Source organism: Aedes albopictus, chromosome 2, assembly GCF_035046485.1.
Source record: "Aedes albopictus strain Foshan chromosome 2, AalbF5, whole genome shotgun sequence".
Taxonomy (NCBI): Eukaryota; Metazoa; Arthropoda; class Insecta; order Diptera; family Culicidae; genus Aedes; species Aedes albopictus.
This window is the reverse complement of record NC_085137.1, coordinates 59884016-59900039: the sequence shown is the minus strand read 5'-3', so window position 1 is coordinate 59900039 and position 16024 is coordinate 59884016. Positions and strand designations below refer to the sequence as shown.

The following is a 16024-nucleotide window of genomic DNA, read 5'->3' as shown; positions in this document are numbered from 1 at the left end:
AGCACACAACTCTTAGCTGGCGGTCGTTTCCCTCGATTGACCCGTGGAAGCATGAGGTAGGAACAAGTGAGGACCAGAGCTATGTTGAACGCTCTCCTTATCGACTCACCGTTTTGCAGCTCGGCATATGGTTAAAAGCTAAATATACAAATAACTCGACTTCCTGCAACTGAGAGGTAATTCGCCATACATCGTTCAAGATGGAGTTGCAGGACAAGTTCTTGTATCGTGTCAACCAAGATGTTAACTGTGATTCTGAGGAGCATTCTGTCAGTCGGAAACAAGGTGAAGGGGATCAAAACGTTTACTGTATCCCTGTATTAGAAAGACTATCAAAAAACTATTATCCCTGTTGACCAACAACTTAGGTGTGAAAAGGATGTTAGGAGTTGTGAGTTACAATGATGTTGCTAAGATTGTTCACCAACAGCTTGCTATATAAAGCATAACGGATAAGTAGGTATAAAGCATAAAATCTTCATAATATGCTAAAGGGCGGGTCATCATCAACCACGGTCAACCAATAACACGACCGCAGTCCAACTCACAATTTCCACAAATTTATTCAGTCACATCGATAGGGTGTTTACGGGGGTTTCAGTAAGGTAAATTTGTCTTTTTCTGCGTCGATCATGGCATATTTTCCCCGCACTACATTCCAAATGTAAAGCTTCGGTATTCGCTTATCGCCAAAGCTCTTATATAGATGATTACGTGTCTCACATCCCATGTAGTAGCGCAATCTTTGGTATTCATGCCAGGGGGCGTGTTGTCATGAAATATGTAACGCTGGTAGGGAATGGGACAGCTGAACCGAAGCATACAGCCTCGGCCTAGTCTAGGGATGTGCAATCGGCTGATTTGCTCATCTATAATCGTTGTTTGTGCTCGCCCAGTTCGGAACCAAAATTCAGGCAAATAAATAATTTCTTTTATGATAGCTGAATAAATTATTGCTTAACTAATTCCACTTTTGCAGTTTAGGATTTTTTATCGGGCACATGACTGCCATTAGTAACTATGCGTTAGGAAACATTTCCATCTTTCGAGTTTTTTTTAAGGATATTTAAGCAGTTTAAGAAGCAATTGAACTTATTATAACGCCTGCGCTATCCGAGAAAGTGTGCCGCTTGGTTCTGGTTTCTGTGGCCTAATTTTGACTTACCTGGTATGGTGTGATGCAGTTTTTGTCGTCTACAATAGCCCCTCGAGCGGTGGTAAGACTTCGTACATAGCATACTTCCAAGTCCATCGTCTCGCAAGGGCTTCAAATTTGGGTCGATCATTCTCGTACATCCTTCCGAGTTCGGGTTCCATACAAATCTGTAAGAATTGTTTGTATGATGAATTTTAAACTTAGGAATTATTTGAATATTTCCTCACCTGAGTGAATGGATCCGTCAGTAAGCTCTGAACCGAAAGTAGCAGCTTGGAAATGGTCAAAGCCAGCGACCAATTGTGCTGGATGATGTCGATTCCCACGTCGCCGTGGCGCGAAACATTCGGATGAACGATCTTCGTCAGGAAACGAACCTGTGGCGGGAGCATCGGGTACGAGCAAGGAATCACAATGTAGAGGAAAAACTTGCCCCCTTCGTAGGGGCTACCGGCTGGGCCCAGAATCGATGCCTGCCAGTGGAACAGCTGGTTATCGAGCGCTACGGCATCGATACCTTCGGTGGCATCCAGATCCAGAGAACGGATGTCACTCCGTAATCGATTCGCTCGGATGTGGTTGACCCGTCCGCGCATCGGCGTCTTCAGGGCCATTTGAATGAGACAGGTTCGGCAGAAGCATGAGTTCATCAGTGCACCGTACATCTACGGGATAAATTTTGTTTAGAATATATTCGAAATTGTCACAACTACGATTTCACGAGGGGCTTATAATAGTCAAGAAAAACTTACGTGCAACCAGTTCGGAATGGTGGAAATCTGCTGGAACAGAGGCCACCTCTCCTTTGTATACTTTTTCCACATCTGCTGCGGGGTGTGTACTTCCAGAATCCGCTTCCACTGCTTACAAACTTCGCTCACGTTCCAAAGCGACAAATCATCCAGATAGGAGAATATCGACAGCAGGACCTCCACCGGAAGGGAGCAAATCTTCTGCTGGGATTCGTCCGACTCCCTTGGCTGGGAGAGCATGTCTAAGTACTGGTTCAGGTTGCGAGGTGCAGACGGCCGGGGTCGTTCCACCAGATCGTAATCGGAATCATCATCGTCATCGGCACGGTCCTTCGATCCATTCTCCGGAGGCTCATCATTGCCGGAGTCTTCATCGTCGGAAAGTTCCGTCACTAGTCCTTCGGCTTCTTCGTTCGGGTGATTAGGGAAAATAAACGAATGGCACGTTCCGCAAAGTGGTTCCCCGTAGCTTGGTCCATAATATCCGTTGCAAATCCAACAGGAGGAGGAATTCTGCCGGTGGAATACCACTTGAATGTAAACAATCCGCCCCGATTTCAAGGCCCAGCAAGTACTCACCGAAAACTCGAAGTTTTTGCAGAAATTCTCGTATTCCACATCGTAGTACAGCTCCTCCTCGTATTTGGATGCAAACGACTTGCTACATCCTGCAGCCATTTGAAGAAAATTGGCTGAAAAACTGCTAATATTTTATAGTTTGTGCGTGTTTTCTCAATTTCCGATGAAAAATGTATGTAAACAAAGATGCAATTTTTATCACGATGACAGCAGGCGTTTGCGGCTCCCGACACCGGAGGCGCTGCAGTCGTCTGGATCGAGGGGTCGGCGGATGGACTTGTTGGTGTTGAAGTTGTTAGGTCAACTGTGTTTAAAATCTTAAATGAATTACAATGTTTTATTTTGCGTTAATTGGTGTATTAATAACTAATTGATGGTGATTATATTTCAACCATTACGTACCACAAATAAATAAAAAAAAAACTTGTTGAGCATTTTAAGATATGAAAATGCCATCCGCGATTGACCTAATCTTTGTTGACTTATTTGAACAGAACCAATCACTGTCAGCGTGCATGCATTTCTATCTGTCAAACAGATAAAAACATTTGCGTTGTCGCGGCTCGTTCGGCTTATTTTCTTAGAGATTTTTAAGAATTTCCCTCTTAAATCATAGTTTTTGCTACTAAAACTAGTCGATTATGACGAAGAAAAAGCCATTGGGTAAGTACAACATAAATTACGCTGCATCCGATCGTAATCCATATCAAATTCCATCGTTTTCTTCACCCTTCCGCAGGAGCTGGCCTGAGCCGCGACGAGCGAATGCTGATCGTGGTCGGTGAGATCATCCAGGAGCTGCTGAAGGCGCACCGCGAAGGCAAGGATGTGAACCTAAATCGGCTGAAAACGCGCCTCGCGTCCAACTATGGCCTGGACAGCGCTCCCCGGCTGGTGGACATTATTGCTGCGGTGCCGCAGGAGGCTAAGCCCATCCTGCTACCGAAGTTGAAGGCGAAACCGATTCGGACCGCCAGTGGGGTGAGTACTGGATATACCTCGATAGACTGCTGGCTACAATGTTGCTTTACTTTTAATTTATTGGTACAATTTTCCAAAATGGAGGAGAACGTGCCTCTGGAGCCGACTCTCGGTTACCTGATTCTTCAACCGCTTAGAATCAGAGCGTTCTACTCGAGTACCTACCTGTAAAATATTGTTTTCGCGGTTCTTCCAAAATTCTCACTAAATGACTAACCCATGGGATGTCTGTCGTATTTTATACGCCTCAAAATATTTATTTATTAGTTCCTCCAGGGATTTATTCCCGAAAATTCCCGCAATAATTTCTCGAATGATTACTCCAAGCAAGGATACCTTCAGATCCAAGGATACTTGCTTCGATCCTTCAAGATGTCCTGCTTCCTAGAAATCCTTCAAGGTTTCCTGTTTTGATTCCTCCAAAAAATCTTCTTGAGACAACTCAAGGAGTTTATCCATAGATTCCTCCAGTAATTTATCCCTTATTTTTCTATGGTTCCTATACCTATGGTTCATAGATTTGTCCATGGATTTGTCCAAAGATTCCTCTGGAAATTACTTTTGGAAATCATCTAACAAGGGTTCGTTCAGGAATCTTCTGGTATCAACACTAGAAATTCCTGCCGAAATCTATTAATGGATTTCTTCAGAATTTTTCTATTCCTACTGAACATCCTCTTGAGATAATTGAATTAGCTACTGCTGACATTTCTGGTAGGAATTCTCCAGGATGTTTTTTTCTGGGTTTCCCATCTAATATCTTCAGAGAATCCTAGGAATTTTTGGAGGACTGTCTAGCTAGACCAGTAATTGGAGATATTACTGCAGTGTGAAGAACTAGCTATTAAGTTAAAATTCACTAAAAGAATTAAAAAACATATTCCTGCTGAAAATGCTTGACAGATCTCAGCAAGAATTCCCGAAGAAAATCTAGTAATAATTGCTGAAGGAATTCCAGGACCTCTTAAAGAAATTCTTGAAGAAATCTCTGACTGAAGGAATCCTAGGGAGGAGAAATTTTCGGATAAACCTAGCAAGCATCCTTTTTCTTCTTCTTTATGTCTCGACGTTCCCACTGGAACTTGGCCTGCCTCGCTTCAACTTAGTGTTCTTTGAACATTTCCACAGTTATTAATTGAAGGGCTTTCTTTGCCTGCCACTGCATGAATTTGTACATTGTGAGGCAAGGACAATGATACACTATGCCACGGGAGTCGAGAACATTTTCCCGACTAGAACGAGAATCGAACTCGCCATCTCCGGATTGGCGAACCATAGCCATAACCACTAGGCTAACTGGAGGTGGAGACCCCAGCAAGCATCCCTAAACGAACTTCAAGAGAAACCGCTAGAGAGAAATCCTCTTGAAATTACCTATAAAATGAGTTTCTGCTAGAAATTTCTGCTGAGATTTCTCCATGTATTTCTCCAAGGATTCCTCCAGAAATTTCTCCGATGATCGCTTTAGGCTCATTTTTTAGCTTTAGGGAATTCGGCGAGTTGTCCTCAAGGAATTCCTCTCTGAATATCTTCAAAAATTGTTGCTGGGATTTCTTCTGGAAATCTCACAAGGATTTCTCCTTGAATTGTTGATGAAATTTCTCACGCATTTCCAGTTCGTATTTCCGCAGTTTTTGCTCTAAGAATGACACAAATTTCCCAAATGGAAACGCGGCTCTGGAGCCGACCTACTGATACCTTAAGGAGTGCTCCAGTAATTCCTGGAATAGTAAGAGCGGGAATTGCTTGACGAAGCCCAGCAAGACTTCATGAAGGATTTTCACCACGAATCCCAGCAGCATTCTAGGAGTAATTTCAGCAGCAATTGTCAAAAGAATTTGAAGAGGATTTCCAGTAAGAATACAAAGAGGAATTCTTGGAAGAATTCCTAGGAAAATTCGGAAGGAATTCCTGAAAAAAATCTCTGGATTAATATTTAGAGGAATCCATAGAGAAGTTACAACAGGGGTTGATGGGTCAATTCCATCAAGAATAATTGGAGGAATCCTAGTAAGAATTTCTAGAGGCAATCCCAGTGGATAAATTCCAAAAAGAATTATTGGGATCTCTAGAGGAACCACATAAGAAATTCCTGAAGGGAACCCAGCAAGTATTCTTGCGGAGATTCCAAGAGAAATTTGTGCAGGAATCTGTTGTGATCAAAAATGCTATCGAATAGATTATAATTATTGAGGTACACCGGGGCAAGTTGAAACGGGTGGGGGAAGATGAAACACGAAGTTTTTAAATAGATTTCAATACAATTTAGAAATTTTTCTTTCGCTAAAAGATTGTTTGAATCAAAAACTATGTATTATGGCGATCAAACTGTTTATCATCATTAGAAAACATCATTTTAACCCACTGTTTCATCTTGCCCCGGTGTACCTTAATTTATTTTGAGGACCCTTTAACTGAATGGAAGTCATTCGGGTCCGGATTACATATCAAATTTGGAGGTATATATCAGTATTTTTAACAAATTCCCTGGGCTTGGATTATATCTTCCAGGAAGCTTTGATTTCAGGCATGTGGTCGATGTGCTTTGCAGTAATGATTGGAATAGCTGAATGTATAATCAATGGCAAATAATTCTGTAAAAATCAGATCTTCAAGTCATCTGATATAGTTATACTGATCATGATGCTGCATAGTATATCGAACATTTGTCGAAGTCATTTATGTGTCGGGAAAATATAATTCCAAGTTGGTGAGAATATTACAAACTGAGGGAGGGTAATAGGCCCAGTCAGACCCCTGAATGGGCAATGTGGGTTAGTGTATGGGAATGCCATTGAAGGTTTGTAATATTCTCCGAGGCTTTCGAAATCCAACAGGGCGCGTCCCCGGGTTGCGGATAGGGGGAAAAGGGAGATTTTTCGCATTTGTACTGTAATCAGCCAATGTGATATTATCTCCTATGGTGTTGTAGTGCGAATGAATGATCTCATTCTATGGGAATTCGAACCTTGTAATGTATTCTTTATGAACTTCAATTTGACAAGGTTTTGAAGACAAACATGAGATGAGAGAATTGTCTAATAGGAAAGTCACATCAGCAAAGCTTTTACATATGCAAATGCTATCCATGGGGTCATGTCTAGCATTTAATATGTATGGCAATGACTGGTTCTTACCTAGTAGGGGTACTACAAGACCACGCGGACAATTCGATTAAAGGCTTAATTGGGGATAATATATTTTCCAGAACTGAAGGAACATTTTTTTCCGGGTGACTGGCGAGTCGGAGAGGGTAGAAGTTTCCGTTTGTTATAATTGACAAAATAAACAATCGGGCGCTTTTTCTTTCTTTGACTTGCGTGGTATTTTGTGGATTATTGTTTTTTGGTTTTGGAAGGTATGCAATTCACTATTGAGCCTTAAAATTATTTTGCATCTGAATAGCATTGATATTGTCAAGTCTGTACCAACACCCTAATCCCACACCAAAATACCAAAATAGTTTTTTTCCTTTCATTAATGAGATGACAAGGGCGATGAATAGCGAATCAGCAATACCGCAGTCTTTTCTAGCTTGGTCGTATTTCCTGCAGTCCACCATGATGTGTTCCACGGTGATTGGAACTCCACAAAATTCACATTGTGCTGGCTCCGCCGTGGTCATCAAATGGCCATGTTTTAGAGCGGTGTGAAATTAGTCTATGGTGTGACCGACGAGTCTCGACTGTCTCGACGATGCAGATTTCTGGACGTTGTCCATTCGAAAGGAGATGATTTCAATGTACAACATCTTCGGGAGGAGTACTGCCGAAGGATACCTAAGTCTCGTCCTCCCAAGCATTTTAATATGTTTGAAACTTTCCGTCCTTCCGTTTGTAAAGCTGACACGTGTTGTTTAAAGGATAATCGTGAATATATCCAAATTCCTAACACTTTATGTGCTTTAACATACTTCAAAACTTCACCTCTGTAGTTTAGTGATGGCTGCTGTCGTTTATGAAAACGTTTGTTACATATATGCATGGCAAATGTTTTGGGTATTAAAATTTTAAAACCCGTTCTTTTACTCCACATTTCTATTTTGCAATTTACGGTGGGTATGCAAAACATTCGAACTAAAAGCTCTTACTGTTTACTGCCAGCAAGAAGAATGTTACTGCCAGAACGGAGCCTTGAGGGACTCCGTTTTGCAACTTTTTCAGCGATGACGTATGTCCGTTGTAACAAATTCTGAATGTGCGTTCCTCGAGAAATTTGCAGCAGAATTTGGCCATCCTTCCACCGAAATTAGCTTCACACAATCCTTCAAGAATCAGCCGACGGCAAGTTCTGTCATAAGGTACGCCGGGGCAAGTTGAAACGGGTGGGGCAAGATGAAACAGCGGGTTAAAATGAAGTTTTCTAATGATGATAAACAGTTTGATCGCCATAACACATAGTTTTTGATTCAAACAATCTTTTAGCGAAAAAAAAAATTTCTAAATTGTATTGAAATCTATTCCAGAACTTCGTGTTTCATCTCGCTCCACCCGTTTCAACTTGCCCCGGTGTACCTTATGTCTTTTCAATATCCAGGAGTAACAGTTCAGTCTGTTGTTTGTTTGCCACCGCTCTACGTCACAATTGTTCAAGTTTTGTCAACGTGTCCAAGGTCTGCCTTGCTTTCCTGAAGCCAGCTTATTGTTGACCAAAGATATCCTTATCTTCCAATGCATCCATCAGCCTTCTGTTTATCATCCGTTCGAAGAGCTTAAGGACGCAGCTGGAGAGATGATAGGATGTAGGTTGTGGGGATCATTAGGAATTTTTCAACGTTTTTGGATTGAGATGAGCAATGTTTCTTTCCATGTCGATGGAAACACGTTGGAAGTCCACACATAGTTGTAGGCATCTAACTGTTTTCTGTTTACATAAAAAGGAAGGCGCTTAAGGCATTACGGTATGCACTTCATCTGGACCTGGAGATGTGCCACTGAGTTGATCTATTTGATAAAGAAGCTAATGGATGCTAAATTCGTTCGTGTATTTTGATTCCTCTGCAGATAGGTGAACGGGTGAAGTATCCACTCTGGTTTTCCTTCGACGAAATTTTTCATCATCAGCTGCGTCTGAAGATGCTTTCTTAAAGTGACACGCGAGATGCTCGGTAATCTGTTGTGGATTGGTGGTACTTGAATTGTTAATTTGAATGCCACGTATGTTGCTGTTCGACCGTTTCCCGCTGATCATTCGTATTTTTTGCCACATATATTTGACAGGTGTTGCCTCATTGGTAGATGATACATATTCTTCCGATGACTTTCGTTTTTCTTTTTTTTTATCGTTTTTCTTCAGCAATGACCTTCCTCGTTCCACGCTTTTTGGAATTCCGCATGAATTACTGCAAATTCTACACTGTCTCTATCTGAACTTTTTCGTTTGCATACCCTAAGATATTTTCTTCGCCTTTCAACAGCGTTGGCAACACGATCACACCACTATGGAACAGCACAATTGGGTATGTCTTCAGAAGATTTCGGTATGGATTTCTTCGCTGCACTAACAATACACTCAGTTAACTTTTCAACACTGTAGAAGCGGTCATGATTAACATTTTTTTCCAATTTCTTCTTCAAATGTCGGCCAATCTGCTTCAGACATTTTCCAACAAGCGCGTCGTTTTAGTTTCGATGCTGATGAGAACTTCCCAACAAATATTGGTGCATGGTCGCTGCCATGTAGATCATCACCTACTTTCCTGTCTAATTTATTAACTAATTCAGGACTACATGCGGAAATGTCGGAAGTGGAGGGACTATGTTTTCCCTGATGAAAAAACAATGTTAAGCTTCCATCGTTAAGCACTACAAAGTTCTGATCTTCTAGTACCTACTAATGATATCATCCTACCACGTGAATGTTCATTTTGTCCGCTCCATAATCCGCTTTTAGCGTTTACATCGCCTAGGACTATAGCAAGTCGTGGTAATTGCTGTAACAGAGCTTCTTATTCTGCTTTATCCACTTCGGTATATGGAGGCAGGTACAATGAACAGACTGTTGTATAAAATGGAAAACCGATTTCTAAGGCAATTGCTTCGATAGTGGTGTGCAGACGTATATGTCTTACTTCAAAACCCTCAAGAACGATTAGGGCTACACCACCTCCACCTCATTCTTTTTCAATTTAAATTTTTTTTTGCTTAATTTCACTTCTTGGTGAGCTATTATGTTAGGATGATGTTGACTGTGTAATTTCCAGAAGTAGCGTTTTAGTAGTTGGAGTCGTTGAGTCGGATGAGTCTGACTCAGAAACATTGACTGTGTTCTCAGAAATTACAGCACATTTAGATCGACCTTTCCTTGGGCGTTTGAGTTCTTGTGTGCCCATGTAAATGACTCTTCTGCAAAGTCAACTGTTATGGTGATGATTTGATGGGCTTTCATTTTATTTTCCAGAGCACGAATGTAAGCATCCTTACTCTCGATCTTTTTCGACAGCTCTTCGATGGTTTTAACATAGCGTTGCATCATTCTTCAGTATCCTTTCTTCAATTTCGCGGTCCTTCTCTTCTAAACTGTGATGCGTACGGCTTCCATTTTCCTCTAACATTTCATCTTTTCGTTCACTACTTATTATTTCTTCAACTCTTCTTCTCTTTGTTTAACTTCTTCTTTCGTCTTAAATTCTTCTTCCTTTTTCAATAAATCACTGGATAGACCGGCTGCCATGACTTCGTTAAACTTTGTTGCACCATTTCCTTCTATCAGCCTACGGGCAGCCACAGCAGATATGTTTCTATCGATCTTCAATCGCACTAGGGACGCACTTAGGGACTTTGAATTTTGATGCAACATGACCGTACGTAAAGCATTCATAGCAGTTGGTCGGAGGAGGGTAATATTGGCGAGTTGGCATAATCCTGTTAAATGTTAGATGCAGAGTACATAGTACAGATACTGTATCCACCTGTTCTTTGTCTCAGCAAGACTTTCCTAATGGATTCCACCAGACATTCATAGATGAAGCCCAGCAATCCTAGCAAGAATTCTTGATTTTTTTTCTTGTGGATTTCCAATTATAATTCTAAGTAAAAACCCCAGGAAATATCTAAAGGAATCACAGTATTTAGTATTTTTTGTAAGAATCTCAGCTGTAACTGCATAGCATGAGTTATTCCTACAGTAATTCCAAAATTTCCCCCGTGATTCCTCCAGGGTTCTTAGATATCCGGAGATTTTACCGTTGAGATCTCTGATCCACTTGGAGCATTGTGTAGCAGTGAGATCCAACTTCGAAGTGCCACAGAGCTTTTATATGATGTGAATTAAAGTTTGCCAGAACAAACAGATTTTAGAAAACGGAAGTGTGCTGCTAGGCTTATAAAACAAATAAAAAATAACATCCTTCTAATCCGTATGCTTTATTTAATCAGTTCAATGTGGCCCTTCAATACATGTATTAATTTTAAAAATATGGATCAGTGATGTGAAATAAAATTATATTTTCTAAATTTGTATTTTGTATGAGAACTTCACGATAGTCTACATCTTTTGGCTTCCATTTAATGAGTCGTTGGCAAAGGTAAGCTGGAATATCTTTAATTATTAGTCATTTTCCATCTGATATAACGGGAATTAGCGCATACGAATTCAGTTTTTTGGGGGAACGGACCTGGTGTGATGGTTAGAACACTTGACTATCACGCCGAGGATCTGGGATCGAATCCCACTCCCGACAAATTCGCAAAATGTGAGTTTTTCCTTCGGAAGGGAAGTACAGCGTGGGTTCGAGATGAACCCCAAAATAGACGTGGACTAGATGAAAACAGAATTCGAGGGACAATTGTTCAATCTTATTATTTTAAGGACATTGTAGTTCTTTGACAAGATTTTGGAACATTTACATTTACTTCATATCAAGTAACTTATAAATAAGTGTAGTGACGATAATTCGGTACAATGTCCAAACCCTCTGGAAGGGTTTTCATGTGCATATTGAGTGCTCAAGATTGTATATCTTAAATAGACAAATATAAATCAGTTAAAAAAAACCCTATCCAAATCTCTATCACACAGGCATTAAGATTAATTAATTGAAACCCTTACTTTATTGTTTTAAATAAATGCGTACTAGAATATATGTTTCTTAATTTTATCATTACAGATCGCCGTCGTAGCGGTCATGTGCAAACCACACCGCTGTCCCCACATCAACATGACGGGAAACATTTGCGTGTACTGTCCTGGCGGTCCGGACAGTGACTTCGAGTACTCCACGCAAAGCTACACCGGCTACGAACCAACATCGATGCGTGCTATACGAGCACGTTACAATCCCTTCTTGCAGACACGGCACCGCGTAGAACAGCTAAAACAGTTGGGGCACTCGGTGGACAAAGTGGAATTTATTGTGATGGGCGGTACGTTTATGTGCCTGCCGGAGGAATATAGGGATTACTTTATTCGAAATCTACACGATGCCCTTTCCGGACATACGAGTTCGAGCGTGGAGGAAGCGGTGCGTTATTCGGAGAAATCTCACACCAAATGTATAGGGATTACGATCGAAACTCGTCCGGATTACTGCTTGAAGAGGCATCTGTCGGACCTGTTGTCGTACGGTTGCACCCGGCTGGAGATTGGAGTGCAGTCGGTTTATGAGGATGTGGCGAGGGATACAAATCGCGGTCATACGGTGAAGGCTACTTGCGAGAGTTTTCAGATGTCCAAGGATGCTGGATTTAAGGTGGTGTCGCACATGATGCCCGATTTGCCGAATGTGGATATCGAGCGGGACATCGAGCAGTTTATTGAGTTTTTCGAGAATCCGGATTTCCGAGCGGATGGGTTGAAGATTTATCCCACGCTTGTGATTCGTGGCACGGGATTGTACGAACTGTGGAAGACCGGTCGTTACAAGAGCTATCCGCCGTCGACTCTGGTGGATTTGGTCGCGAAGATTCTGGCGCTGGTTCCGCCATGGACGCGAGTTTACCGGGTGCAGCGTGACATTCCGATGCCGCTGGTCAGCTCTGGGGTGGAGCATGGAAATCTTCGTGAACTGGCACTGGCTCGGATGAAAGATCTGGGAACGGACTGTCGGGATGTTCGGACACGCGAGGTCGGAATCCAGGAAATTCACAACAAAGTTCGTCCGTACGAGATTGAATTGATCCGACGGGATTACGTAGCTAACGGTGGTTGGGAAACTTTCTTATCTTACGAAGATCCCAAGCAAGACATCCTGGTGGGGTTGCTGAGATTGCGAAAGTGTTCGCCGGATACGTTCCGACCGGAGCTGGTGGACAATTGTTCGATAGTGAGGGAACTGCACGTTTACGGGTCGGTTGTGCCGGTGAACGCGAGAGATCCCACCAAGTTCCAGCACCAGGGATTCGGAATGCTGCTGATGGAAGAGGCGGAGCGAATTTCTCGGGAGGAGCATGGCAGCCGGAAGCTAGCCGTGATTTCCGGTGTTGGAACGAGGAATTATTATCGCAAAATGGGCTACGAGTTGGATGGGCCCTACATGTCCAAATTGCTGGTCTAAGGTAAGTGTCAGAGTCCATTGAGTTCAATAAATAGGGCAATATAACCGGATCTGGATTGTGCTGTGCAGAAATGGACGGGTTTTGAAATTAGAAACCAAAGAAAGCCTGTCATTTGTTATGTATCATCTTTTTCTACTTGGCGTATCATCCTGATTAGGACAAAACCTGCTTCTCAGTTAAGTGTTCTATGGGTACTTCTACAGTTATTAACTGGGAGCATCTATTGCCCAAGCAAATCAAGTAAAATTCCTGGACCAATTCTAAAAAAACAAGTCTTTCTTAAGAATCATGTTATCAAACCGTTAAAAAAAAAAGAACAACAATGATGAGTTGTGGCAGATCTATCCAAAAGAGTAGCTATTACAGAACGCATTCCTAATCCTTACAATAAAATAAAAACCAGTAGACGTACGTTCACGATACAGTTTTAAATGATTTATTCTGGAAATTGTTCATGCTCACAAATTTTATTCGACCCAATCCGGTCTCGCACCTCGCGTCGCTTCGACGAGAGCGCAGTTTTGGTACATTTTCAATTGCAGCTAGGAATGAGTCACGGATTTTATTCACCATATCTATAAATACACAATTGTTAAAAAATTCGCTAAGTCTTCCATCGTCCCCGATCATCCTCCGCGTCGCGTCTGGTTCAAGTTTGTTCCTCCTAAATAATCGCTTCGGCACTTCCAAAGATTGTGAAGACGAACCACCCGACGGTGTTGATGGCCGCTGCCGTACTGAACACGGCCGACCAGCTTTGTGTAAGTTCGAGAATGTGCCCTGCCAGGTAGACGCCCAGAAATCCTGGGATCGCTCCTACGGTGTTCATGAGACCGAATACACTTCCAGAGTGGCTCGGTGCTAGGTCCTGGGGGTTTACGGTAACGGCGTTGTTGTGAAAACCGGATAGGCCTAGTTGGGGAGAAAGAAGACATCGAAACTAGTTAGTTGTACCTAAATCAACCAATATTTTATCTACTCACCGATTATAATTGACATGCATGCCAGGGCAGTGTTGAACTGTTCGGTGTGACACATGATGAACAGAGCGGCGTTCTGTCCGAGGAAGCAGAAGCTTTGCACAAGCTTCCGGATCTTTGTCAGGGACCACTGTCGTGAGATCAGTGCTTCGGTGAGCGCTTTGCCCAGGATGGTAACGGGCGGTAGGGCCAGCCAGGGAATCATGTTCACCACCCAACCCTAGAATTAGTTAAAAAAAAAACAAAAAAAAAAAAAAATAAATCATTGAAAGGGTATTTCAGAAATGCAATGCTCGGAGAGTCGTATTGACTAGTCGTTAAATGTCAGATATGTGTTCTTTTTAGTGTATAGAGCACCTACCTTAGCATGTGGAAAATTTTCGTGGAAATACGTCGGTAGCCAGGACAGCAGCACAAAGAAGCAATTCATCTCGCAGGCATGCGACAGAACGCAGGCCCAGAAGGATGTCCTGCCGAACAGCTTCAGCCAAGGAACCGTTTCCGAGTGGCCCAACTTCGAACAAATCCGACTTGGTTGCGACAGATTGATGATCCGGTTCCGATCGGTAGCCATGGTGTAGTATCGCAAAAACAGTGTCCACGACAACCCCAGGAATCCAATGACCCGAAACACGGTCGGCCATCCGAAGTAGTCTAGAATGAACGACCCGAGGATACCGGTCAGTAGGGTACCCAGTGCCGATCCGGACGTGAGAATGCTGAAGAAGCTCGTTCGCTCCGACGCATTCAGGTTTTGACTAGTGATGCTAATCATGCTGGGGAAATGCACTCCCTGGCAGGCTCCATTCACGATGCGGACGGCCACAATGAACGGAATCGAATAGCTCGATAGGTACGACGCCGATGTGATGATGTTTGGCATCCAGAATGTGATGAGAGACCAACCGATGGCGGACAGCAGTACCACCTTCTGTCCGCCGAATTTATCACTAAGATAGCCTCCCAGCACCTGGGTTAGCGTGTATCCCCAGAAGAATGAACTTAACACCGTCCCGGAGTCCGTTTTGCTCCATTTGCGTTCGGATGCTACTGCTGGAACCAGTAGGGGCATAGTGGTTCGCGTTGAGTACAGCATGCAGGTTCCGGCCAGCAGCGTCAGAAACCATGTTCGTTTCTCGTTTCTTGAAACAAACAACATTGCATTAGCGTCGTCTCAGGATAATGAACAAAGCAACCGAACGCATCAACTTACCTGGTCCATATACTCTGGCTATCGTTCAAGTCTCGCAGCAGCGAATACTTGAGCTTCTCTTCCATCGGAGTAGGCTTAACCATGATTTTTCCTTGTTTCTTATTACCCCTTTAAGCCAATCCAGTCCGATATTTTCACAGCCTACTAGTGTACGCTTTTCTAAAATTCTTTCATGGTTGAAAGGATTTTATTTGTCTTCGGATGCACAAGCTCGATATTGTCGTTAATACTAAACGCCAACTAGACAAACTTTAGTAGTCACCAGCAGTAGACTAATAGAGAGTGGTGTTCTGCAGCTATTTAGCTATACTATGCGGCCACGGTGAATGTTTTTCTTTTCGAACAGGAGAAACACTGTGGCGTTTTGCAATGAAAGTTCATCCTATAGGATGTAGCAGCATCAGTAAAGAAGACAGTCGATTTTTTTTCTTTCGTTACGGGATCTGTCATCTGCGACGCTGGCGCTCAGCTGTCCGATAGACAGATTCTAGCACACTGACGGGTATGTACGCGACGATGTATTTGTAGGTACCGTGAAACGGGGTATCTTCGATAAATGCGATAACTTTGGTATAGATTTGTAATGGCGGTACCAAAAGTACCTTTAGTTAGAACAGAGTGTTGTCGATCATCGACCTTACCTTCTGTAGTCCTGGTCTAACAAGTAGTTCGAACTTCAACACATTTTATTTGTGATTTTGAGGGTACACGATGCCTACACTCACAACGATGACCTGGCGGTTCGCTACAGTATCGACAATAACTAGGGAAGTGGAACCATCTCGGCAGGACTCCTACAGGGGATGGCCAAAATGTTTGGGATAGGCAACTTTTTTTCTCCCACAAAAAAAATTCAACATGCCGTAACT

The 16024-nt window shown here is 42.6% G+C and overlaps 3 protein-coding genes across 3 annotated transcripts; 1 reads left to right on the top strand and 2 right to left on the bottom strand.

Moving 5' to 3' along the window:
* Positions 1-544: 544 nt before the first annotated feature.
* LOC109421642 (uncharacterized) lies at positions 545-2691 on the bottom strand. The gene is made up of 4 exons (XM_029871279.2): positions 2488-2691; positions 1909-2421; positions 1384-1821; positions 545-1323 (listed from the first exon to the last, which is right to left on the bottom strand). The coding sequence occupies exons 1-4, from the start codon at positions 2584-2586 to the stop codon at positions 1195-1197; spliced, it is 1179 nt and encodes a 392-aa protein (XP_029727139.2). The 5' UTR covers positions 2587-2691; the 3' UTR covers positions 545-1194.
* Positions 2692-3000: 309 nt separating this feature from the next.
* Positions 3001-13011, top strand: LOC109421641 (elongator complex protein 3). The gene is made up of 3 exons (XM_019696153.3): positions 3001-3150; positions 3227-3468; positions 11576-13011. Exons 1-3 carry the CDS (start codon positions 3129-3131, stop codon positions 12959-12961), a joined length of 1650 nt encoding a protein of 549 aa, XP_019551698.1. The 5' UTR covers positions 3001-3128; the 3' UTR covers positions 12962-13011.
* A 360-nt stretch (positions 13012-13371) lies between these two features.
* LOC109407322 (voltage-gated purine nucleotide uniporter SLC17A9) lies at positions 13372-15592 on the bottom strand. The gene is made up of 4 exons (XM_019680315.3): positions 15156-15592; positions 14304-15084; positions 13946-14162; positions 13372-13874 (listed from the first exon to the last, which is right to left on the bottom strand). Exons 1-4 carry the CDS (start codon positions 15236-15238, stop codon positions 13627-13629), a joined length of 1329 nt encoding a protein of 442 aa, XP_019535860.2. The 5' UTR covers positions 15239-15592; the 3' UTR covers positions 13372-13626.
* Between the last annotated feature and the right edge of the window lie 432 nt (positions 15593-16024).